At 44.4% G+C, this 27,060-nt stretch overlaps 1 protein-coding gene across 1 annotated transcript; it reads left to right on the forward strand.

The window, feature by feature from the left end:
- Window positions 1-1,635: 1,635 nt before the first annotated feature.
- On the forward strand, window positions 1,636-27,060 carry FBP1 (fructose-bisphosphatase 1). Its single transcript, XM_019712009.3, has 7 exons — window positions 1,636-2,031; window positions 12,703-12,865; window positions 15,146-15,238; window positions 20,549-20,689; window positions 23,851-23,988; window positions 25,008-25,127; window positions 26,730-27,060. Exons 1-7 carry the CDS (start codon window positions 1,862-1,864, stop codon window positions 26,919-26,921), a joined length of 1,017 nt encoding a protein of 338 aa, XP_019567568.1. The 5' UTR covers window positions 1,636-1,861; the 3' UTR covers window positions 26,922-27,060.

Raw genomic sequence — 27,060 nt, forward strand, 5'->3', positions numbered from 1 at the left:
AAGTGGCCTATTCCTAAAGGGATGGTTTGCCTTGTAGGTACTGGGCTCCCCACCCCGTTGGGTGACAGGCATCAGTAGTTAAGCCAGACAGAGGTGACAGGCATCAATTACTAAGCTAGACAGAGGTCTGTTCCTTGTATCTGGTGTGTCCTCTGTGTCAGGCTCAGAGCTGAGCACTTTGTCAAAGTCATCTCATGTTATGCTCATGCCACCTCTGCCAGCTAGAACAATAATCCCACTTATGGATGAATAAACTGGGATTTGGGAGATTGTGTAACGACCGAGGTCTCAAGGCTGGTGAGGGCTGAAGCAGGGAATCTAGCACGCCTGCTCAATCCCAATCTTGAGCTCTTCACCTCTTACCAGGGATGGTTTCCAAGGGATTAAACTTGAGGAGGGCAGAGGTGGACTAGTCAACTGTTACAGTGCTGGCTGATCTGAGATCCCGAGGGACTAAATGTCTGACACATAAAGGGGCAAACTCTTGAACAGAGCTGCTATAACTAGTTGCTAGGCCAAAAATACAAGTCATCACATTTCAGATTTTATAGTTAAGGAAATATTTCTCTTCCAAGGCTTCCTTCCCCCCTTTAACACTCTGCAGCGGTTCCCCTGAAAAGCTGCCAAAGGAGCAAAGAGTTAAGTGGACCATTGAAAGGTCTGCTCTCTCTGCAGTGGTATCAATGTCTCCTTTGGCTATGAAGAGACAGTAACCATTTTTCCTGGCAGTACCACCACCTGCCCTCATCCAGAGGTCCCCATCTGACAACCCTGGGAACCAGCATCAACATACCAGCCAGGTCGCCATGACTGAATCCAGTGGTCAGTTTTCAGGTCTCATATCACTGGTCCCATCTGCAGCAAAGAAGTCAGGTTTTTTATCTATTTTGTTCAGGCTCTATCCCCAGTGCATAGGACAGTGTCTGGCACATAGGTGCTCAATAAATGTGTTCCATGAATCAGTGCCTGAACTGCCTTAGGACAACAGCATTGTGGCCACAAAATGATGGTCGGGAAATGGGATACTGAGCTTCTGGCCTCAGTGTAGTATCTTGGAGACATTTCCCTGTGTCTGCTGACACAGTTTTCTCTGTAAAATGCAGATATTGGAAACTAAGGTCTCCCCAAGAGCTCTCGAATTATAGGAATCTTGAGAAGAGGCCTGAACTAAGAATCCAGACATGGACCATCAGACAGGTGAGGGACAGGGAAATCCTCTTCTTCGGTTTGCCAGAAGAGCCAGTTGACAGGCCAAGCAGGGATGGATAGAACAGAGGGCAGGGCGCGGGGACTGGGGTCAGGAGGCGACAGTGGAGGAAGGAACCGCAGCTCTCAGTGACCAGCTGTGCTACGCTGAGGCTATGTAACCTTCCGGACTTCCGTTTTATGTTGGGGGGAAATCGTGAACTATCTCCGTGACAGGTCGTTGCAGGGACTGAAAGTGATAACGCAAGTGGCCCACAGCAACGGTCCACCATGCCAGTGGCCGTCCTCAGCGGGCGCGTAGGCTGGTTGGGCAACAGCGAAGGAAGTGGAGGTGGTGGCGAGGGCCAGAGGTGGGGACAGCGAGGCTGGAGGAGGAAGGAAGATGAGAAAAAGTTCCGGACGTCCTGTGGATGGAGCGGGCGCGGCGCCAAGTTGAAGGGGGCGGGGCCGGGCGCGGAGGTGTTTCCGAGGCGGGGACCTTGACCCGCGCCTATAGGCTCCCCCAGGACACACCGGCGGGGACTTGTCTTGGGCCAGTCACTCTCTGAGCAGTGCGACCCTCCGCCGCACTGATCTGTGCTCCCACCGAGTGCGCGGCGTCCTGCCTCGTCCCTGCCTGCACCTGCCGCCCAGCGCGCAGCAGCCCGGCCCCAGCATGACGGACCAGACGGCCTTCGATACGAATATCGTTACCCTGACCCGCTTCGTCATGGAGGAGGGCAGGAAGGCCCGCGGCACCGGCGAGATGACCCAGCTGCTCAACTCGCTCTGTACCGCGGTCAAAGCCATCTCCACTGCGGTGCGCAAGGCTGGCATCGCGAACCTGTGAGTCAGGCCTCAGACCGCCAAGTCTCATCCTATGTGTCTGTCCCGCTGGGGATGTGACTGGCAACCTGGTGTCTGGTCCTCTGGCACTCCTGCTGTCAGCCTGTCTGTCTGTGACAGCGGAGAGTTAGTCTCTCTCTCCCTTCCTCCCTCCTCTCTCTCTCTCTCTCTCTCTCTCTCTCTCTCTCTCTCTCTCTCTCTCTCTCTCTCTCTCTCTCTCTCACAGAGGTTTGCCCAGCTGCACTCAAGCCTCTCCCTTAAGCTTGGAGGTGCCCACCGCCTGGGGGGCCTGTTTTCCTGTCCACCCTGCCTCCATCCTGCAGCTGTCTCCCCGGGGCTTAGCAGCATGCCTTGCTTGGCATCTCTCTCAGTCTCCTGGTGAAGCTGTCTGGTGAGGTGGGCACCTGCCTGCTGGCCATACCCATCCTAGCCTCACACAAAAAGTGCTGGCGCAGTGCCTTCTTTTCTCTTTCTCTTTTTTGACCTCCTTCATGCCCTATGAAATTGGGGTTCCAAGTAGAGTTTCTCATCTAGTATGTCCTTGGGCATAAATAAGTCCGGTTAGGAGCCAGGGAACTCCCAGGCAGGCTGAAAGGAAGCCTGCACTCCCAGAGCTCTCAGGAGCAGCAGTGCTCTGTGCAAAGGGTGCAGTAGGTCTGGTGGGGCCTGAGACTATGCATTTCTAAGAAGTTCTTCTGTGGTAGGTGGTACCCACGCTGCAGGTCTGCAGATCACCTTGTATGTAGCAGAGGAATCACGGGACATGGGGATTCAAAGGGCACATTCTTGTGAGGCCTTTGTAAGCAACACAAATACCCTTTGATTCATTCTGGTGTGCACAAGGTTTCTGTAGTTATTTGGTCTTCACTTTAGCTGGAGAGCACCTGGATTTTCAGGTTGCCCCTATTCCTTCCTTACATTTCCCGTCCAGGGACACTATAAAAATTGCACGATGCTCATAGCTGATCTGAAAAATTATAACCTCTGCAATCTGGCTTCCTTTACTGGTAAGTTATTTGGCTCTGGTCCCACAGCACGGGTTGATGGAGTTGACTCTTAAAGAAGGAGTGTCCAGCAAGGGGTAGGCCTGGCTGGGAGAGGAATTGAAATAGGTATGTTAGGAAGCTGGTGACTCCATCACTATTTCACCTATGGCACCTCTTAATAATACATTTCTAAGAAGCCATTGCTTTAGGAAACACACTCAGTTAAACTCTTACTTCACATTTAATTTACAACAAGTAGAGTTGGCCTCACAGCTTTGCCTGTGTCTGGGAACCAGAGGGCTTTTAAAATAAAGAGTGCTTGTCACTTCCTGTATTATTTTTAAAATGTGTCAGTACCTTTCACAACTCCAAAGAAACTTGGAAATGCAAGATCTGCTTTGAGGTGTATGTTTCCCACTTTTTAAGAAACCTCAGCGCCTTAGTGGGACTGTGGGACCCTTAGTGATCGTGGGACCTGGACAAAGGGCACTAACATTGGCGATGTGAAATACGTATCTCTGTAGACTAGATAGTTGTGAATGCCAGGTTTAAGAAACATTATTGTTGTTATCATTATAAACTGCTTAATAAGTTGTACTCATGGATAAAAATTCAAGGCACTCAAAAGAATGCAAAGGGAAAGGTAAAACTCACCTCTCTCCATTCCCTGGGGTGTCCTGCTGATGTAGGAATATTTTCCTGTGAGTCCCGAAAAGAAGGAGGACTATGTCTTTGTGATTCCCCAAATAATGTAGATGATGTTGGATTTGCCGGCAGTTTCTGGGTGTGGGCTGGGATTGTGTCTCGTGAGAATGGAAACACAGACCCAGGAGAGGCAAAGAGTTTTAAAAGGAGGATAGTTTATTGAAAACAAAGAGTCAGAGCTCCCGAGTGGGAGGGGGTCCCGAATAGGGGTGCCCCATGACTGAGGCAAGTGCTCTTAGTTTTATACTTTCCCTTGCCTGCTTGGGGAAGGGGAACTGGGGCCTTCTAATGAAATTCATCTACCAGGTTTGTTCTGCTTGCCCATCCTGAAGGAATCAGCAAAATAACCCTCTCTTACCTATCAGATCTCCTCTGTTTGTCAGGCCAAAAGGAATTTTATGGTTGACTTCAAGGCCTTATTACATTATGGCCTGGAGTGAAGGAGTGATTTCAAAACCCGGAGTTTCAGGATATGGCTGTCTTTGTTTATTCCACCAGGGACCTCCCTGTCTACCTAGGGACATGGTAGCTTACCTCTCTCACTGCCTGAATACTTGACTGGCTATTTTCTCAAGTCCTTCTTTATACTCATCTAAGTTTATACATGGATATGTATTGACATATGTTCATATGTAAATAGCAAACAAAATGGGATCACACTTAACATATTCTTCTGCAGGTTTTTTTTTTCATTCAACCATACATAATGACCATCCTTTAATGTCAGAACATGTAAATCCACCTCCTTTGTTTTCACTGCTGCCTAGTGTTCCACTGCATGGACATATTGCAAGCTGTTTTACTCTTCCCCTATGTTAGCACACTTCACACAGCATGTACTCGTGGAACATGCCTGGTCACGTGGGCTGGTGATGGGGAGGACCAGAACTCAGACACTTAAACACTTAAGCACTCCTGTGGGAAAAGAAGAGTTTGGCTGTCTCAGTATGACATGCAGCTGGAGTGGCAGCAATAAGACAAGATCTCAAGTCAGGGCTCCAAATTACATTCATTATTGGCTTTGATGTCCTCGATGCAAAGGCTAGCATGCCTGCAAACAGCTTGTTAGTGCTGAAGACTTCCCCTAGAGAGTCATGTACCCAGAATGACAAGATGATTGCTGACTTGCAGCGACCTTACAGGAACCAGTTTATGGGGCTCAGCCATGGACGTCTCATCAGGAAGACATCAGGAGTTTTAAGCCCAGAGCATAGCTGGAGCATTCGTTCTGTCTCTCCCTCTCTCTATCTGTCAACCAGTAGTTGTTCTTTAGCCACTTTTCTTGCTCCTAATAAGATGTTCATAGAATCATAGAGTTTTAAGCTGAAAGCCTCAAAAGTCACCTGGTCCCACCCTTCTTCGTACAAAAGGATCCCGAGGCCAGGGAAGATGAGATAACCTGGCTTGTAGCCCTGGTTGGGCTCTTTCACCAAACACATACCTCTTCCTTTATTTTTTAAAAATCAGTTAAAGCTGACCCAACTCTAAATCTCATCTATTAATCACATTTTTTATGTGATTTAAGATTTGTATCACCGGAAGCCATTGCCCTAGACCAACCTGTTCTTGAAGCCGTATCTCTGTGCTTCTGGCTCCTCTACCCACTCTCAGGAGAGATAGAGGTCAGTCGGCCATCTGTCCTCTCACGAGACCCGTCAGCGGCCTGCAGGTGGAGCTGATGGATTCATGATTCAAATATCAGTGTCCCCCACTTCTCTACTTCCATTCCTTTGGGAGAAAGTGGTCTTCCAGTGGCTTAGGCTTCTGCTTTAGGCCTGTTCAGTTGACTTCCCTTGTACGTGTTTCCAAATTACTATTTGAAACACTGGTTTCCATTCAATTCCACAAAATGATACTGAACACCTACAATATACAGAGTTCTAGAAAAGCCTGAGAGATGAGAATGACACAGAACTTACACTATAGGAAATATACTACAAGTATGGAATTAGTTTTGAAACACAATAGATATTCTGAAGGATGCTTTCATAGAGGTGCCAAAATTACAAGGTGAATGCAAAGGATTGTGGAGTTTCGAGATGGACACCCCAATTGGCAGGAAGAGATGGTCATAAGGCCTGAGGGCCGGAGAGCCTTTTAGGCTGGGCTGTCATGTGAGGAAAGGTGCCCTGTGGGAAAATGTTTCTGGAAAATTTGCTCATTCAGTTTGATTGAAGCATGAGGCACACATTGGGGTTATTTGTGGATGTTTCATTGTGGGTACATGAGGAACATCAAATGGCAGGGGTGAATGAATACTTTATGTTTTTGGGGGTGTGCAGTGGAAACAGTAAAGGTTTTTGAGTAGGGTAGTGCCGTGATTAGAGGTTAATCTGGGGAAGATATGACTGGAAATGCAGAGTTGGAAGAGGGAAAGCTAAGACATGGGGAAAACCAACGGAAAAGGAGAGGGGCGAGGAAAGTGGAAACCAGAGCTAGAGCAATAGCGGGGAGGAGAGAAGGCCCTGGGAGAAGTCTGAGTGTGGAGGGGGTGAGAAGGGCAGTTTCTCACAGAAGAGTCCTAGCAATTGAGAGCAGGGCCCTGCCATCAAAAACAAAAAGAGTTCTAAAGAGGAGCTGCTCTTTTGAGGCTGGGGAAGGGTGATGATTCCAACATTTTGGAAACATTGAACTTGAGTTTTACAAGGCTATCCAGTTGGAGATATGGTCCAGCCTGCAGTTGGACATTCCAGTCTGGAATTTGGGCATGCAGCACTGACTAAAGGTTTGGCTACTGGATATTGGTCCAGTCTGCCCTGAGGCAGACAGGAAGAGCTGAAAATCAGGACTGGATGGAGCAGAACAGGGACATGCACTGCTTAAGAGCACACTTTAGAGAGAGATGAAGCTGGGCTGAAATTCCTGGCTCTGCTATTTAATTTTCCATGAGGATTTGGGCAATTGTAATATCTCTGAGATTCAGTTTCCCTACTTGTAAGACAGAGACAACTGTCTTTTTCAACCTCAAAGTGTTGGGTGAGGATGAACTGGGTTCATTTAATGGGTACCAATATTACCATTCATTGTTTTCCTAGGCTGAAGATTATTATTATTTTATTTTGTAAACTGATTACTTTTTAATTTTGCTTTTCATTCCTTAGTAGTTGCCCACATGCATATCAGCCGGCATATATTTCAGGGATATATAACATTATATATTTAAAGAATGTTGCACCCACAGATCAGTTACAATAAACCTCCCATCATGCTCAAGTGGTGTCCAGAGATTTGCTTTTATATATGGGGTCCTCTCAGTTTCGATGGAAGAAAATAATAAATCACCTAAGTTTTAATTTTGGAATTACAGGTCAGTTAATACATGCTCAAGTTTATCTTCAAATTTGCAGACTTTACGACATTTAACTTTCGGGAACTTCATCAGATTTATTTTATATTTCTTGAATTATCTTCTTCATATTTCCAAAGACTGAATTGGGACTTCCTTTCCATCCCAGAAGCACAGCCAGCCCCACTGCATCCTACTGGCCCATGTTGGCTGGCGTGAACTCAGGCGAAGGTTGGTGTTGGTGACCTTTCAAAGCTGTTCGGGTTGGTGCTTCTCATTCAACATATTTCTGATCTGACCCTTGGATGTCCCTGGCTTGGGTGAGCAGTTGGTCATTTACCTCAGAATCAGTTAATAACAAGTCCGTGTCACCTTGGACTTTAGTAGTAAGGATTAAATAATAATCTGCCTCCCTTTTTGTTCGGTTGGGTGTTCTGAAAATGAGCTTTCCCACTTGGTTCTTTTGTGTGCTGTCTGTAAAGGACAGCCTGCTTCACGCTGTTATGGCTTTCATGCTGACATCAGGAGGAAATGGTCTGAAGTTAGCAAATCAAGGACGTTATTGAGAATTCTTCCCTAAGTGTGGTCCTGGCTCTGGACCTTATGTCTGGGGCTGTGCTTCAGAAATCGTAAACCACAGATTCTGTAGCTCATTCCTTTCTAGAAACCATATGCCAATTTAAAAACAGTGTTAATATTTAACCCAAATTTCTAAGGATTTTAAAATACTGACCAATTTAACCTATTTTTCTAAGGAGAGCCCCATCATATGAATTAAAATAACTTAGTTTTTTCAGATTTTTCAATGAGGTTTACAATAAAAGTAAGAGATATTACAGACAAATTTTCAAATTGATTTTTGCTGCTCAAATGCCTGTAAAGGAACTTTTGTGTCTCTAGGGGTTTAAAAAGGAACAGCCACAGGGGCTTAAACCCTGACAGGATCACTCCACAGCCCCAATCTACTTGGGTTGCAGAGCCAACTAATTTGAATAAAATGGAAAATTAAATGTCCTCAACACCTCAAATGAAATAATATCCCCAATGAGACTTTAGTCACATATGAACTCGGAGCACTTTCTTTTATTGTCAGTTGCCTGTGACATGGTTGGGCACTGGCTGTCTTCCCAGGAGTTGCCTGCAAAACTGGTTTAGAGGCTGTGGTTTCCCCTCCCCCTCATAACCAGCATTTACTTGGTGGATGCCTGGGGTGTCCCATTAAAATCAGTGATGGCTGCCATTAGGCTGCTGTGACCCAGGTGCATCGCATGGGCCGGCGCTCGTTGTTACAAAGCCTGGAAACAGAAGCAATCCGTCAGGGAACTGAGACACCTTGATACATAATCAGTGAGAAGGAAAGGCCGCATTAGGACCCAGGTCTCTGGGGCTGTGTTCTTGCCAAGACCCGCCTTGCTTCTCAGCATAGTTGTATGACCCTGGGGGTTAGGGGTGGGAATGGGATGAGAACAGGCTCTCTTGCTCACTGTGGGGACAGAGCCCCAGAAAGTAGTTTACAGGCGCTCAGCCTCACGTGGAAGGGTGCTGGCTCGGGTGGTGGATGGCCGTCGGCTGTGGCTGATTGGCCATTGGCTGTGGCCGGTTAGCTGATTGGCCGCTGGTATAACTGCTGCGGCTACGGAGGGCCGAGGATTGCTGAGGAGCAGAGGAGAGCGGAAGAGAGTAGAGGAACAGAGTCGAGAGAGTGGAGGAGAGTCGGTCGGTCGGTTGGCGGAAAGGCGGACGGCAGGTCGCTCATCCGGTGGGCCCAGCCTCCAGTGAGACCATAGTGGTATGACTCCCCTACCTATGGCTCCGTGGGTGTTCCTTTTTGGCCTCACCATATCCTGCGTTCTTGTGTGGGGAGCGGGAGCAGAGACCCCGCAGACCGCTCCGCACGACAAATGGCGCAGCGAGCAGGGTCTCCCGCAAGACACTCACTTTCCAGGCTCTGTTCTAGCCCTTTACCTACATCAACTCATTTACTGCCCCTCTCTGTACACTACGACATAGATATACTAATTTCCCATTTTACAGACGAAGAATCAAAGGGTAGAGGTGCTAAGTGACTCACCCACGGTTGCTTAGCATGTGGCAGGCAGAGCTGGTATTTGGAACCCAGGGGTCTTGAGTCCAGCCCATAGGAAAAAGCTCATGATGTCGCCTTCCCCTCTGTGATCACTTGTGTTTAGGAAAAGCTTCCTCAGCAGATCAAGTCACTGGCTCAGTCAAAACTAAGGTCCCTGTCCCGGCTTGATCAGCACCCAACTGCTACTGACTGCTTTTCTGTAGGGTGGGGGAGGCAGCTAAGCCTAGAGGTTTACAGCTTGCTCAGGTCCACCTGTTTCTTCAACCTTTCAACTTGTTCTCTTTCTCCATTGATTGTAAAGCATAGTTGGCCCCTGGACAGCTCTTTGACAGGGTTGTATGATGGTTTCTCCGCATCCCTGCAGCCTCATTTGCTGCTTGATTCTGGACCCAGCAAGCAGCACATTGGGAACTGATCTAAAAATGAGCCAGGTGGTGTATGAAAGGTATTGCTTGTCCCATGGAGTGTGGTTGGGGCCATACCCTCCTATTCATAGTGGCTGGTATGGACACTCCTTTCAAACGAAGCTAGCCTGCCTACCTCACTGGGCTCTCCCAGAGTCTGCCTGGAACTCAGTTGATTCATTTTCTAAGCCCGGGTTCAACCGGCCCTGCAAAGGCCAGGGTGGTGTCACCAAGAGCTGAGGCCCAGGCCTGCTATTGATTCTGCAGGTGGTTACGCTGTTTCTTCCAGTGGCTATTGAAACATCTGATGAAGGTTCTTGTTCACCTATCTTTCAAGGCCTTTGAGGAATGATCGCTGGTCAGAATGTAGACATTTATGGTTTCTAAGGGAGTTTCTGAAAACTTGTGGAGAAAATAAACTCCATGTGTTCTTCAGCGAATTAGTTCCTTGAGGCTATTTCTGAGGGATTTTTCCCTTTGTCCAAGTCGGGGAAGCCTTGCCTGCTTCTGGCTTTTCATTGACCTGTGGAAATAAATTCCCTGGGGACATTTGCTGCCTCCCCAGAGGAGTGTGGGGAGGAGACTGACTGAGCATTTGCCTAGCCCAACTCATCGTGACTGAGCAGAAATGCAGGGCTGTGTGAGAAACATCACTTCATGAGCTGACATGCAAGCAAAAACTGCCCAGTGATAGGATATAAAGTCAGATATCCTTATTGTTGACATGGCAGTCTGCGAACTCATTCTCTTGAACAGTTTCTACCTTAAAATCACTTTCTTGTGCTTTTCTCAAAGACTTTCCTAACATCAGGTCTGAGATGTCCCAGAAAAGTTATAACATGCCTGCACTTTGAGTTGGAGGGGCCTAGAATAATCTACCTCCATGTGTTTTTTTTTTGTGTGTTTGTTTTTATGCTTCACAAGCAACTAGAGGATAGTTGGAGAAGGGTCCTTCTGGTTACAACAGAAGAGAGACCCTCAATAGAGGTTAAAGAGAAGGAAGGGGTGGGCAACCACCTAACCGTTCAGGGAGGTGGAGCCTGAGAAGTGGCCAGTTATGTGTGATGGGTTGGCACTGAACAAGGTCGTTTTGGTGTCAGCTGTGGTGAGTGTTCCCACAGCGTTCATCCTGCAGTGTTTTATCTGACCTATACAACTCCCATGGTAAACAGGTGGTGCTACCCTCAGTGACCCAAGGGCAGGAGCCACCTTAGCATCCTGGAGCAGCAGTGAGGAACGCAGCTGGTGGTCTTGGCTGGACAAGTCTGTGGCCTTGACACTGACTGTAACCTCTCACAGTCCACGGAATGATCTGGGGCCATAGGACTTGCTTCTCACTTCCTCTTGGCCTGCTGCTGAGTATGCAAGTTCAGGTAATACAGTCCAGTACATCAGGAACTCTCCCACTTCCATTCAATCCCACTAATCAAATGATGGGGACTCTTCTTTTGGAACACAGTCACAGGGAAACCAGTTTATCCTCGGCTGGTGGGGCTGGCCCAGGTTCACCACCACTTAGAGCTGGCCGTGCAGGGCCTCTCCTCTGTCTCCCTTCTCGTATTTCTTAGCTCCCTGGGTCCAGGCATCAGGTTTAGACGCCCAGGTTTAAAAGGCTATGCAAATGTCCACAGAGTACCACTCCCATTTGGAAATGTGTGAAAAACAAACTCCTTATTTTCTGTGGGTAAATTTCTAACATGGAGCTCTTCTGTGGAGCCATTACTGGTGGACTTATTTGGGTTCTTTTAGGGCATTTTCGTATCCTCCCTCCCTTCTGTAATGAAAAACATTCAAGGTATCATTCAGCTTGAATGGCCCCTTTGCAGTGGAACCTTCTTGACCATCTAACACTGCCCCCCCACACACACACCATCCCCTGGCTTATTAGAGAGAAGGTCACTATCCGACATTACCTCACTCATTCAAGAGCACTTGTTTGTTTCTTGTTTGCCTCACTTACTAAAATATAAGCCCCATGAGTGCAGAGATCTCATCGGTCTTGTTCTGCACCGTAACCCCAGCAGGTCAGCCAAGGCACAAGGGTTTGGACAATTTCTGGTGTTGGCTCACATTTATCTAGCCAGAGACAAACAATTCGAGAAAATGCATTTTCTGGAGTTGAAACAGTGGCTGCCATGACACTCAGTTCCCAGGAGAGTGCTCCTAGCAATCCGACCAAGGGTGTAGCTGTGCCCCTTATCCCACTCCCAGCTGTTCCGCCGTTCCTTCCACACTTCGCTTTCAGCCCCACATCCAGTCTCTTAGTTTGTTCTGTGCATCCCTAGTCTAAAACCTTTCCTTTCCTTTCAGTGTTCCTATTCAGCCTGCCTCTTCCCTCATTCTAACAAACTAATCTGCAGTTTGGACAGGCCACTTGGATTCTGGGAATTCCACAATTACTGACTTGCAGGGACCTTGAAAATAAAGTAGAAACTGCACACTTTCCTGTCCGTCCAGCCCTTAAGACTCCTGCCAGCGTCACTGGGGGTGCCAAAACGAGAACCCTGGCCTGGGAGTCCGGGTTCCCCTCCCTGCTCTGCCGCTCCTGTTTGGACAAGCCCATTGCTGTCTCAGAGGGAGTGTCTGCCTTTATAAAGTGAGGTCATGGGACCAGTCAGTGTTCCTTTTCTTTTAGGATCTTTTCAGCTATAAAACCATTGACTCCTTTGGCTTTATTCACATTTCAGGCTCCTCCTACCCCGAAAAGTCCCTTGCTTGCTGTGTCTCTCAACTGATTCAGTAAGCATTAATCCATGCCTTTGGGGGTAAAAATTGGTTCTTGGAGGAGGTGAAAAAAATTAATCTTTTTGTGTATAAAACCTAGATATACACACCAGTGCGTAAACAGATATACACTATACTTGTAATATTAAAATTAAAATGTCATGGAGGAGTATAATTAGGAGGAAAAAAATACAAAAGCCTCCTTAGAAGCCATAATGAAAAAAAGCTTGAGAAGCATGGATTTTACCACAAAGGGGTGCTGGACACTGTGATGGGTACCAGACAGGTAAATGACAATTTTCCCTTCCCTCCAGTCAGTAGCCAATCTAGAGGGACAACCATCCTTTTCTGTTCTCCCAAACATGTGTCCTCTTTCCTTTCTTCTAAATCCCACTACATGCTGCTTTCAGTGGGTTTATGTGTACAGTTACATAGTTTGGTGGTCATGGCTTAACTTTTTGTGGCTTTTCTTCCCTCTAGCTATGGAATTGCTGGCTCTACCAACGTGACAGGTGATCAAGTGAAGAAGCTGGATGTCCTCTCCAATGACATGGTCATTAATGTGTTACAGTCATCCTTTGCAACCTGTGTTCTTGTGTCGGAAGAAAATAAACAGGCCATAATCATAGAGCCTGAGAAAAGGGTGGGTCTGCACTTCCACCATCCAGGGTTTTTTTTTGTTTTTTTCTTTTTTTTTTTTTCTGGGTTTTAATGTAACCATTTTTTTTTTTTTTTTTCTAGTTACATAAATGACTCCAATTGCTCAGCCAAGCTAGATTCTTAGGAATCACTCTAGGTCCCTCCTGAACCATGAGTCATTATTTTGTGATTCATCCTCACTATCATATTACAAACTGTCCTTTCCTGTCCATGCCATCACCATAGTTCATGCCATTATCTCTCTCCCCTGTATTCATACATGGGAGATATTCATATATACTCATACTAATCTCTACTCCTAACTTTTTATTGTCATGTTCAAGGTTCTTTAGAGTCTGGCTTTGGTTTACTACCTCTTTGCTGCATCTTCATCTACCAAATTCCCACCCTTCGCACCCAACTCTCCTGCCAATCTAACCACTCACAATCCCTATCACTGATTTATGCATTGGAATCCATTTGGAATCCTGTTACTCTGATTGATTCTTGAGGGCAGAGAATGAATTATATTCTTCTCTATTTTCCAGCATCTAGCACAATACCTGGCACATTGTAGGGGGTCAATAATAAAATATTGTTGCAAAGAGGAATGAAAAGAATATATCTAGCTTTTATAGAACAACAATCATTTGATAATAAAGAAAAACTTGAAATGAGAAGTGCATTTATATGGGCTTTCTGTCTTTTCCTGGCTGAGTCAAATTGGGGACATGAGGGAGTAGAGTTAGAAAAAAACAATCAGAAGATGAATTTGAAGAGGCTGCCTGATACCCAGTCTTGACCTTTTGAAGAGCATAGGGAGCCATGTCTGATTAATTTGTTTTATACCTTTCTAAAATACTGCTACATGTCAGTATTTTATACCTTTCTAAAATACTGCAGACTCAAAGTTCATGTTATTCTCTGCGGGTCTTCTCCCAGTACTTGGCAGTTTTAGGCATGTGGATTGAATTTGTTGTTTAATATTCTCTATCAGTCAGCCCAACTTCTCTGGCTACAATATGCCTTCTTAATAGGCATGTTCCTGATTTCTAAAAACTGCATGATGTAGTTTCTTCTGCATCAGTCAGAGTGATTTGTTAAGAGCAAGTGGTCAGGGAATCAGAGAATTGTCTTAATTTGATGCAGAAATTTAAAAACCACATCTTAAAGCAGCTAATATGGAGATGGAAATATCCCCAGTGGTATGCTGATGAACTAATTCTCTCTTGAAAAAACAAATCTCTGAGTTCTAGCAGTTGTCAATATCAACTGTATAAATACTCACCCATAGTTGACTTCAAGCTACCAACATGACATCACTGAAAGCAGAGTTGGAAGAAAGATGCACAATTAGCTCTTGACAACAGATACCAGCCACTCCAGGAGACCACTGACAATCCCATTCAAAGAATGCATCTTTGGTAGTCCCACTACAGCAGTAGTTTATTTCCTATGGGAATTCCAGTTGGGATATTGTTGAAAACTCATCACTGCAACCCCAAGTGTCATCTATAGACCTCCATGAGAAGTTTGTTATAGATCTTACTGTTGTCTTTGCTTCACCTAAAGAGTTATGTCTTTTTCCCTTATGAATAATGAGAAATAAATGACTAACCTTGTTTCTCTTCTTTCTTTGGCTGCTAGGAAACTCAAACCAAAATTATGATTCATCTAGATCAGTGATGTAGGAAATTATGACTTATTTAGCTATAGTCCATCATCTTCATTTATACCTCCTATTCTAAGTTGTATTTTCTCTGTCTAATGATGTTTTGGTACATATATACATATATATATATATATATATATATATATATATTTATATATATACACATATATATTATCTCCAAAAAAAGTATACACATTTTAAGAAAGGAAAAAACTATTAAAATTGTAATACTCAATATATACCAATAATAAAACATGAATACAAGTTACAAGTCACGTTTGACTTCTGCAATTACAAGAGGTGCTCAAAGTGGTTACCATCAGTGTCCAGACACTTCTGATTATGGCGAACTACTGCTTGAGCAACATTGACCAGTGTTCACTTGTATACATTTTTTTGGCACCCCTGGTATATATATATATATATATATATATCATTGTTATTTTCATTCTGAATGCCACTCATACCTTCCATGACAAAGTATAAATAAGACTCATATTTCTTGAACTTTCCCCTAGATTCCCTTTTTTACCCCCTTAGTGTATACTCTTTATTTTGTTACAATGTGTTTATTTTTAAAGTAAAGTTGTATTTGTTGTTGTTGTTGTTTAGGGGAAATACGTGGTCTGCTTTGATCCCCTTGATGGCTCTTCCAACATTGACTGCCTTGTGTCCATTGGAACTATTTTTGGTATCTACAGAAAGGTAAAATGTAATGTATCTTTTTGATCCCTGGTTTAGGATCAAAAAGAAAGTTAAGGTTGAACATCCAAGCCTGTTTCATTATTGGTGGAACAACCAGAATGTATATCATGAAACTCTGTGGGGCTTGATGTAGGTTTATATCTTGAATTTTTTTCAGCATTAGCTATAAAGTGAAGATCCATTAAGTTGTTAAAGAAATGAAGTAAAACATGGGTGGGAAGAGAAGGATATTTTACTCTTTTAACTACATCTTTCTTTTGTAATAGAAAATAAAATTAAAAATAAAAGAGACAATAGTGGGCAGTTACAGTGACGATACTAATTAAACTGAGAACTGGGAAAGTGTGACACCAACAGAGATTATATATGCCAAAATTGTCCTTTAGATTCCCTAAAGCAGGGGTCTTTAAACTATGACCCTCTCCAAGGCAAATTCTAGCCCGTTGCCTGATTTGTATGGCCTGTGAGCAAAAAACAACCCTTCTGCATTTTTAAAGGACGAGGAAAAAAATCTAAAGAATAATATGTCATGGCCCATGACATTTATATGAAATTTAACTTTCACTGTCCACAAATAAAATTTTAATGACATATGGTCAACTCATTTGTTTACATGTTACCTTTGGCTGATTTCATGATGCATTGGCAGGGTTAGGTGGCTGTGATACAGACTGCATAGTGTAGGATGTTTACTATCTGTACATTTATGGAAAGAGTTTGCTACACACTACTGCAGCATGGAGACGTGGCCCCTGCCCTCGTCTTCCACCTGTGTGACCTGGGCAGGTAACTCTAACTCCAGAGCCTCTCTTTCCTTCTTTTTCTTGAAGTCTGTATGTACACATGCATGTCGTGGTGGTGCTGGTGGTGGTCATGATGGTGGTGGGTGGGTAGTGGAAGACCATTCAAGTATACAGACAACCTAGAATGAATACCTGTAGATCCATCATAGAACAGTATGAAATCTAAAATCTGTCATCTTGGCTTCAGCCTTTCTTGTTTAATTCAGAAATAAAACTTCACAGATGCTGCTGCTGCTGAACCAGTTTCTTTACATTAAAGGACAAGTTGGCTGGTTCAGTAAACTGTCGAGGTTCCTCTCAACTCTCCTATTCTAGGATACAGTGGCCATAACTGAAGTTGTGAGACCCTAATTTTCACTTTATTATTCAAAATGACTTGTCTGGTATTGCACATAATCTCATTTCAAACATATGGACAGTAGGACCACCATGGGACAGTACCCTTTCCTCTTGGTTTTTGCTTTTTCTTGGCTGAGCAAGAGATGTACATCAAAATCAATTTGAGTAATAGAAGATTCTAATACTCATACCAGAAAGGCAAAGACAAGAATTTACCTATTTTCCAAGTCATACATATAACATACCATTCTTATTATAGACATGGAGGCAGGTAATTTTACCTGTTAAGTATCAAATCTATAGCATATCAAGAGAGGTTTGTAGCAAAAGTTTTCATGTAAAGGAAGACCACTGGTTAATGATTCAACCAAAACTAAAGCGGTGCAAATGTTTGCCAGCCCCAGTCTCCACCTCGACCCCCACCCTCTCCCAAATAAAGATTCTTTGAAGGAAAAAACAAAACAAAACTAGAAAACTGAGAGACACTGCCTATCAACTAAAAAAAATCAAACCAGCTTGCAACAGCAGCTTGAATTACGAATGCTACAACTCAACAATGAGTCTCCATACTCAATAAACCTGAAGTGACTCTCTTAAAATACGGAAAAAAAAATAATAAATAAAAAGATGAATGTGACACTGCCTTTAAGCCATTTCAGTTTTCAGAAAGCTTATTGATTGGGCTTATGGGACATAAACATCGATTTGCCTGATGCTTCAAAGGTGATCTTTCCTGCTTTCTGTGGAGATGGTTCTAGACTATAATTCAGCTCCCTGGGGTACCTGCTCAGTGGCACAGCACCTGCAACTGGAATCAGCAGTAATATTAGGCCTTGCCCACATGATGCCTGGAAACAGACTGCAGAGGGACCTGGGAGGGCATGTGGCCCAGTGTTCCATGCAGTTTCTGCTGCAGCACCTGGGAGGGGTCACCCAGCTTCTGGTTGGGGACATCCACAAAGGGCAGAATTCCCCTGAGGTGTTGGGCAACCATCATAGCTAGAACGTTTGTCCAAACATTGAGTCAAAATCTGTCTCCCTATTTCTCGTTTGACATATTAGAGCATCAGAAAATGAGACTCTTTTACATGTTTAGAAATGGCTTTTCTGCCCTCCCTTCTCCTCCCCTCCTCTTTATAAATCTTCTTTAAGTGAAACATGTTTCAGATGAGATGAGTTTTAGACTTGTTGCAAGCATGGTCACCCTCTACTGGACACATTCTAATTTGCAAGGTCCTTTAAAAATATTCAGTCCCCACATCTAAAAGTAGAGTTTTAAAAGTGTTCTATCAGCTTCAGGATCCAATTCACTTCCCTTTACTGAGCACAGGGAGACTTATTAATAATAGCATATGGAACAGCAGCTGTTAATAATAGCTTTCTGACATTGACAGTTACTAGCTCTACTGGACGTTGGGCAAGGTAACCCTCTATGGCTCTTGTTTCTTTATCCATAAAGGGGAGATACTGAAAATTAAGTATAACTCACTGAAAATAATGCCTGGCACATAAAAAGTGCTCAATAAATCACAGGTATTAATATTATTAGTATTGTTTTGTGTATTAAAATTCAATGGAAAGTATCACAATTCAAACTAACTTAAGGAGGGAAGAAGGGAGGGAAGAAAGGAGGGAAGAAGGGAGGGAGAAAGAAAAAAGAAAATTATTGGTACACGTAACTAGAAAGTCCAGTAGGTAGATCTGCTTCAGGTGCAACTGCATTGAGGGACTCAGACCATGTAATCAGGACACTGTTCCTGTTCATCTCTATTGCTTCCCTCCTCTCTGGTGGCAAAATGGCTGTGGGCAGGTCTGGGCTCACATCCAATCCTCTCAGCAACTCAAGCAGAAAATTCAAGCCTCTTTTCCAACAATTCCAACAAGCATATTGTGTGATTGGCTCTGATTGGCTTGGCTTACATCACGTGTCCATCCCTCAACCAATCTCTGTGGCCTCAGGCATGTAATGATCTGGTTGTCCAGGTAAGGGTCATATGCCCATCCCTGGAGCTGAGAGCCGGGGAGATAGTATCTTAAGATTAAGGTGCAGTTATCAGAAGAAGGGTGATGGATGCTGGTCAGGCAAAACCAACCAATGTTCACTGCAGATTATAAATTCCTTGAGGGCAGCGAAGTCGTCTTATATATTTTTTGTCTGCCAAGTTTCCTGGTGCAATAGTAGGTAAACAATATTGGCTGAATTACTGGGGACTCTGCCAAATGCCCTGTGAGACCTTCTAAGGAGGGTTCAGCTGCCACTCTGAGGGAAGAACTTCTGGTGACACGACAGCCCCACCACATTTTTGCTTGACTTTCTCCTCTACCAACTCAAGTCTCCAGGATCCATGCTGTCTTCCCCTATACTTCTTATGGGGTGGTTTGCAATAATACAAACCAATACCTATGCAGGTGGTGGCCTGGGATACTTTGAGAAAGGAAGAGGCTTTCTAATTTTGCCAAGTGCTTTACGATCCCAAGAGCATCCATGTGAGGATGAAATGGATCCCTTGGAGCAAAGGCTTTCGCTGCTAGGGGTTTGGAGGAGGGAATTCATGCATTCGAAAGGGAGTCAGGCTACAAAGGAATTCCTCCAAATCCGTGATTCGATGGCATTATTTTCTATTTCTTTTAAGTATGCAGATCATAGGCAGTGTTACCATTTCTTACTCTATGCAAAGAAGTCGAAGATTAAGATTATTTGGTGACAGTATTTCAGGGAAAGGCAGTTTACTCTTATACCTTCCCCACAGGGAGGCATGGATGGTTCTGAGCGAGGTGAATCTCTGCGGGACTGTTCTTAGTGGAGAACTGATTACTCCAAGCTTCTAGCGGCTTCCAGTCAACTCATTTGTTTACGTATTGCCCTTGTCTGATACAGCGAGCGCTGTACTGGCTGGCAGGGTTAATGGTTGTGATAGAGGACAGTTAGAGGCCTGAGTCCTTCCTTTATGTCACTGGCTTTGAAAGAAGCTGGTTCCTTTTACAAGGTTGTGCACTGGCAAAATTTGGAGTTGTGAAAACAACTCAAATTTTCAATACTGTGTTTAGTCCGTGTTTAGCTCTACTGTGCTATCCTGTGAATACAAACCAAACTAAATCAAATAACTTGACCCAACCCAACTAACCAACCAACCAGATGAAAACCATTTTATTAAACACATGGAGTGGGGAATGAGGGAAATGGACGGGAAACATGCAGAGAAATGGTTTTAGTGACTCTTCCTTTTACGTGAGTAGTTTTTAAACTTCAGGGCATTTTCATTTCTGTTTAAATTCAAGAAGAGAGTACTTAGCTGAAAAATTTGCTTGGGGTTGTTTGGAGGACCAAAGAAACCAACCAAGTGTTAATAAAGCAGATAATTATCAGTTAGTAATCACTGATTAGGAGTCATCTCCATAAGGGGTTCCATTCCTTAATATTAGGTAAACTGATGTCACAAAACCCTACGGGCTGTGTTTTCGATTAAAAAGAGAAGGTCAGCGTGCATGTAATGTTCTAAAGTACACATATTGTTTCGTTAAATTTTTTGAGGTTCTGTGTGCGTGTGAGTGTGTGTTGATACTGGTTTGTGTTATGTATTTTTTACTGTGAGTCATGGTGAAAAAAAGTGGGAAGCATCTGCCCTACCCTGTAATGACTCTGGAGAGATGTTCTAATTTCCCATATTTCTGAGAATTTCTTTGATGTGTGAGTGATGTGGACCACACTGCTCACTGGGGGATGTGCTGCAACTGGCAAGAGCTTATGAAATTGATTTCCTCACCAGACTCGCAGTCCTGCAGCCCAGTCTTAATTTGTTTAAATAAAGATGGAGTAGGCAGGTGAAAGACATTGATGCCTATAATAAGATTAAATTAGTGGGAGCTGGCAAGAAGGCATGCTCTTTTTGAAAGTGATAATGGAGAAATGAGAGAATATCAAATTAGTAAATTTGGAGGAGGGCCCTGATTGGAAAGAAGGATCCAGATGCAGGAAATTTGGGATATGTGGGAAGGCTGCCGTGGTAATATAATAAGGATATTACTGATTAGTGGAGGAAGGCCCCTCTGGGAAGATGTCCTATTTCATTAGGAAAGCACCTTGTTAATGCATCTTGCTAAGGGTTGAATTGGAAAAAAGAACCACAGAACAAAACCAAAACACGTTTTATTTTCTCTCTTGTCCTAGAGCTCTACAGGTGAGCCTTCTGAGAAGGACGCACTGCAGCCAGGCCGGAACCTGGTGGCTGCTGGCTATGCACTCTATGGCAGTGCCACCATGTTGGTCCTGGCCATGGAGAACGGTGTCAACTGCTTCATGCTGGATCCGGTGAGAAACCCTGTGGGAGGTTAGGTGCTTGTCTGATGGCTGTGAGTGAGTGGGGTGGGTGCGTGTGTGTGTGTGTGTGTGTGTGTGTGTGTGTGTGTGTGCAGGGGTATGTAGAGTGGGAAATGAGGCCTGTGGAAGGACAGAGATGATGGGGTGGGGAAGGGGGTGAGCGTGAAATGGAGGACAGTGTGTACGTTGAGAATATTATTGAGGTGAGAAATAATATCTGTCCAGAGAATAAGAGGAGGTCTTTGTTCCAAGATGAAATCTTTAGAACAGACGTTACTCAACTGACTCAAGTGCTCGTCGAGGCCAGGCAAGCCATATAAATCAGTGAAGTGTTCTGGGGAAGGCAGGTCCGGGGCGATGGTGGGAGCTGTGGTGAACTGGAGAGATCCAGCAGTTGGTACTATTCAGGAACGGGGGCCCAGTCTTGCCAAGGCTTCCAATATTTAAGAAGCACTGGCTTTTTAAAAAACGTAATGTTTCTATATTTGTAAAACACCTTGCTAGCCACCTAAAACACATTTACGGACCGGATGGGGCCTGTAGATGGTCTGTTTACCACCCATTACTAGCTTATTTTCCTGAGGTGAATGGGAGTCCCAATTGAAGAACTGCATTGTTTCCTCAACAATAGCTACCAAATTTGTTTGATGTGCACATGCTTGCAGCTTTGACAAGGCTTTGATGAACTCAAACACGTGAAAATAAAGAAGGACATGAAGAGAGTTCCTTAGTCCTCTTTAGAGAGAAAAGCTACCTTAGGGACAGGAGCCCAAGGTGCCGTGAAAAATATTCATTAGCAGTTTTAATTTGTGGATAATTTCTTCTACGTGTCTATTAATTGGAATGATGTATTTATTCAGTGAGATGACAGTTTCAACAGAGCAGACAAATTAGGGCAAAGAGTCTCTTTAAATATTCGGTGCAACTAAACCCACCATTGAATACAGACGCCATACAATAATCTTCAATAGGTTGCCATGTTCATTATGTGTTTGGTCCATAGTAAACCATAACGAAAAGAACTGGGTTTATGAATACCTTTTAGTTTTAGAAACGTCCTTGTATGACATTAAGGAAACACGTTATTTATTTGATGCTTTTTGCTGACAAGGTGAACACAAGGACTAGCGGCCACTGGAACCCTGTGAGGCCCTGGGCATGTGCGTGGCAGGTCCTACCAGTCGAAATGCAGGTTACTTTTGTGCCCCACACTCTTGCGCAACTGGACTTTGCCTCCTTGGAAGTACCCGCACTTAATAAATAAACAACTGTGAGGAACAGCACTTGTTTAAGCCTCCAAAAGAGGTGACCTCAGGGAAAGCAGTGGCAGAATCAGAGCACAGTTCTCTCAGAGCCCAGGGGACAGTTTCTGAAATCACTGGTGAATGCTGATTTATCATCTCGCCAGCCACTTCCTGCTTCCCGAGACATTCTTCTGGTGATTTCTCTGTTACCTTTGCACTGATGGGCGTGTAGAAAAAAATTGAATCTCTTCTTGTTTCCAGGTTGCAGACTGGTGTCTCTGGGAGTAAGTTTCTGTGTATGTGACAGTCTTTTGCCCTCCTCCCACCTAATGGCCACTCAGTATTTGGAAGAACAATGAAGTCTCGCTGTAATATTCCCCTGCTGGCCGCCCTCCTGAATCTGACTAACCCTCTGCTGGCTGATGTCTGCAGGAGTGAGTCTTGGACCAGCTTAGCATTTTTTTTCCTTTCATTTTTGTCTTGCTTCAAGGACAGGCTGACAGTTTCTGCTAAAACACCCCAACAGCTATATTTGCATTTCTGGCAGGCTTTACCTTTCAAAAAGTTTCTCAGTCTCCTGTCTCCATGTATAGGAGACTTCCCTCCTCCACACCCTGGATGCTCTGGCCAGGTACCTGGGTGGGGTGTCTGCAAAGCATGGCTTCATGAGGTCTGCAGCATGTGCTGTGTGATGGCTTCATTTTCCAGACTTTTTTCGTAAAGATATTTATTTATTTGTTTGTTTATTTATTTATTTTGCTGACTACAAAAGAATCTTTCTACATATTCATGGTCAAAATGTTTGGAAAAAGCAAAAAAGCACAAAAGAAAAAAAAAGGAGAATCACTCACAAGGACACCTTTCAGTAAACTGTTAATTCCAGTCTCTTTTTCTCTCCCTTCCTTAATCCCTCCCCCCTCCTTCTCTCCCTCTCTAGATCCAATAGGCTCCACATGGGCAGCAACTAATCTTTGCTATGGGAATAAATGGCTGGGGGGAGATGTATTGAAGGGGCTCCCTTCTTCTTAACTCTTGCCTCCATGGAGCAACTCGCCTCCCCAGATGGGCAGAGCCTCAGTCACCCTCGTATCAGAGACACTCAGGAATCCTACACTTTTCCTCCAAATTTCAGTCTCATTTGAAGAAGCTAAGCCCTCAAGGCATCAGCTTAGCGTTGGGACTTAGTGGAAGGACGAGTTCTAAGAAACATTTTGCTCAGTGAGCAAGGCACCTGACATTATACATGCTGTGAATCAAAACTCAGGGTTTTATATACAAAAGGGAAATGTCATCGAGGTAGAAATGGAACTCTGAGAACAGCCCTGAGCACGCTGGGGGAACTCAGGTGTGCACCTGTCCTAATAGCCCACCTCTTGTCTGCACCAACTTTTTCTTTCTTTCTTTTTGTAATGGCGTACACATCTTGTGTTGCTTTGGACACAATTCTTATTCTCCCTCAGGGTTTGCTACTGTTTTACATATTTCTGCCTTCTGATTCTTAATGCTTTCTTTCTTCGTTTACTGAAACTATGTGAAAGCAAAGTGAAAGGTCTCCTCTATCCCCTGACAATGTCCGCCCCCTGGTTCCTTTTCATGAGTCTCAGCACTGACTCTTCCCTCGCCCTGGCCTGTTCACAGTTCTTGGAGAGGTGGGCTGGACGTACTGGTGTCCTAGGGCCAGGAGAAGCTCCCGCGCTGGTGACCATTTCACAATGTATACAAAAATCGAATCATCATGTTGTACACCTGAAACTAATATAGTCACGTGTGAATTATACCTCAGTAACAAAAACCATACAACACACAACCAAGCACGGGCATACCCACAGTACCCCAGCCGGTCGCACTCTCAAACCAGCCCAGAGGAGACGGCTCATGACCTCTCCCCCTTTCCTTCCTGTTTCACAGGCGATTGGCGAGTTCATTTTGGTAGACAAGGATGTGAAGATCAAAAAGAGAGGGAACATATACAGTCTCAATGAAGGTTATGCCAAAGAGTTCGACCCTGCTGTGACTGAGTACATCCAGAGGAAGAAGTTCCCCCCAGTAAGTGAGGGCTCTGGGGGAGGGCCCCTGAACTATGCACAAATGTGTTGGTTCATGATTTACCCTGGAGGGAAAAGCTGGAAGGGATGAAAGCGGTCCCTGTCAGTCTTTGCCAGTTTCTCTTGGCAGAATTAAATCAGGATAATAAGGCCAGCCGCTGAATGAGTTCATGGCGATAAAACATTTTTTACTTCTGGGGTCCCTGATCCCAGATGGTACAAAATGTGGTTCTGTCACCCAGGCATCTGCTCCATGGTGTCTGATGGATTTCTAGCAGTCGTCTCAAGACTGAGAGTATCCATCTTGGTATCTGTCTAAAGAGGTTACAATTACTGAATACAAAGAGAAGAAATGGCTGTCTGCAGAGCTGGTTCTATGTGGGAATATCCAGTTTTGTCATACTCTTGTCAAACGCCATTGAAGGCTGCTGTGTCCTGGGGAAGAAGCCTACATGTTGTTAGCACGACATTCAGGGCCCTCAGAGCTGGCCCAGGCTCTCTGTGCCACTTTCTCACCTCTCCTCCACCTTACTTTAGATCCCCGTCCTGTCCCCCTGTACTCCGGCTGCACCAGGCTTCTCCCCAGGCCCCAGACAGAGAGCATTTACGTCTCTACGTTGCCACACCTGCCTTTGCTTATGCACTCCCTCTCCCTCAAGATGAAACCCCACCCTTGCCCAGCTCCTTAGCTTGGTAAAATCCTTCTCAACCGGCAAGGTCCTGCTAAGCGGTACCATTTATGTGACGCCTGCCCCAACCCCATAACCAGAATCAACTGCACCCTTCTCAGAGTTTCTGTGGGAAATTTGACTTATGTAAGATGTGTGAGAGGCTGTCTCCATTATTCCGTTTTCTGCTCCTTGGGAAAAGAGCTTTCATCACATTTCCTAGCACAGCCCCAACCACACCCCTTCTATAAGTGCTCACTCAACAATTGCTGTATCGAATTAGTGTAGAGGACACACAGAGAACTCCCTTTCTTTCCCGCAACTCTAATTATTGCTGGTCTTAACCTTGCAGGATAACTCAGCCCCGTACGGATCCAGGTACGTGGGATCCATGGTTGCCGATGTGCACCGCACCCTTGTCTATGGAGGGATCTTTCTGTACCCAGCGAACAAGAAGAGCCCCAAAGGAAAGGTAAACAAGTCCTCTAAAGAGTGGTTGAGAAGCAGTACATTTCATTTGCAGCCCAGGGATTTGACTTAGGAAGAAAGAAAGGTTATGAGCGCTGTTAGACTCTGCAGTAGGGTGCTGCGGCATACTCCTATCTAGAGTAAAGGCTGTCCTGGTTATCAGCTCAAAATGGTCTTTCGAGAGCCCTTCCATTGCTAATGATAAGTAATGGTTTAATGGTTAGGAGGGGACTAAAAGTGCTCAGTGCGTCCAGTGGGTACATGGTTTGGCTTGGGCAAAATGAATTCCATTCATAAAGAGAAATGAAACAGTCCAGTCCCATTACCAAGGCAGCAAATCAAATATGTATTGTAAACAGAGATTATCTTTGATTACTTTCAAAAGGCATAAAATAGAAATAACTAAAGAGTCGACATTTGCTACTTGGAAAATCATATCCTTCTAGGGGAAAAAAAGACTCTCTGGGGAAACCTAGAGCTTTCAGGTGAGCTATTCCCACTGACCACCCACAGCATTCGTGCAAGCCGTGGGGTGGCTATGCTGGCTGATGCTGGCTAAGGGGCATTCCACTTTTCTTCTACACAAAGGGACAGTGTGTTTCCTTCCCAGGTATTGTCCTTTTGTTTTTCCCAATAGACAGACTGTCTTTCTTTTTCAGTGTGACAGGAAGAATAGGAACAATAATTCCCTGAAGTTAGTTAGAAATATGTATATTCAGATATGTTCAGATCTCTGTTTACGGCATATGGCGTCCATTTTACTGAAGGCATTCCTATTTACTTAAAAGATCACTCTTGCCATAGCCACCTCAGACATCCCAACCTATGTGATTGGCCTGCTTTATAGCACTTTTCTCTAATGACTCCCCCCCAAAAAAAAATTGTTCCTTAACACAAATACTGAGTTTCCTTCTTTTTTTAAGTTTTGCAGATCTGGCCATGACACCTGTATAGAAATAGAGTCAGGAAACACCTGCAAAAAGCTGTCTGCTCAGTAGGCAGACTGCATGAAAATATATACAATAAAAAAGTTAATATTTAAAAGTAAATGCCAAGGCGTATAATATACTAAATCCCAACCCTCAAGCCTTAGGAGAATTATAAAAGGAATGTGTATAGAGTTGCAAACAATATTATACTGTTTGGAGGAGCCAGTCTGCTTTCCAGATGTCTGCAGCCAGACACAACCATGGATTTTTAAAATGCTTTTAGAATAGGCAAAGCTCCATCCAAAACACATACAGAATCAATCATTAGGTCCAGTTTCCGTGCTATAAAGAGAAGGGAACCATCACTTCTGCCAAAATGTCATTCAGTCCTGAGTCCAGGTGGTCTGTCTCACATTTTCATCAAGCAATCTATCCCTGCCTCTGGCTTGATAAATGGCTTAATTTAACCAAATGACTAAATTAACCATTTGGCCTTATATGCAACCTTGGTGTGTGTGTGTGTTGGGTGGGGGTTTACAACGTTATAGAAGGAAAGGGAGAGTATCAGTTACCTTGAAAACTTCCACCAGCTCTGCACTGTTTTGCTATGGAGTTAATCCTTTTTCTCTGTAATACCTTCTGCTGGGAGGACATTGTTCTCTACTCTTGTTTTCTAGCTGAGACTACTCTACGAATGTAACCCAATGGCTTACATCATGGAGAAGGCTGGAGGATTGGCTACCACTGGGAAGGAAGCTATATTGGATATCATTCCCACTGACATCCATCAGAGAGCGCCAGTCATCTTAGGGTCCCCTGAAGATGTGACTGAGTTCTTGGAGATATGCAAGAAGCATGGTGGCAAGTGAAGAGCCGACCTTGCCCACACCAAAAAGAATTGCCTTTTATTTGGACCTTTTATCTCACATGGCGCTACCCCATTCTGACTGTGCATTATACATTCCTAGACTGCAGAAATAAAAAGCATGGATATTTTTCACCATCAAA

This window comes from Rhinolophus sinicus, chromosome 16 (assembly GCF_057876585.1).
Source record: "Rhinolophus sinicus isolate RSI-liver-muscle chromosome 16, RSI-T2T, whole genome shotgun sequence".
NCBI lineage: Eukaryota > Metazoa > Chordata > Mammalia > Chiroptera > Rhinolophidae > Rhinolophus > Rhinolophus sinicus.

Coding starts and splice junctions, on each gene's coding strand:
- FBP1 (XM_019712009.3), top strand. CDS start 1,862: ATGACGGACCAGACGGCCTTCGATACGAATATCGTTACCCTGACCCGC. Junction 23,989..25,007: donor AGAGGAAGAAGTTCCCCCCA/GTAAGTGAGGGC, acceptor TTAACCTTGCAG/GATAACTCAGCCCCGTACGG. Junction 25,128..26,729: donor AGAAGAGCCCCAAAGGAAAG/GTAAACAAGTCC, acceptor CTTGTTTTCTAG/CTGAGACTACTCTACGAATG.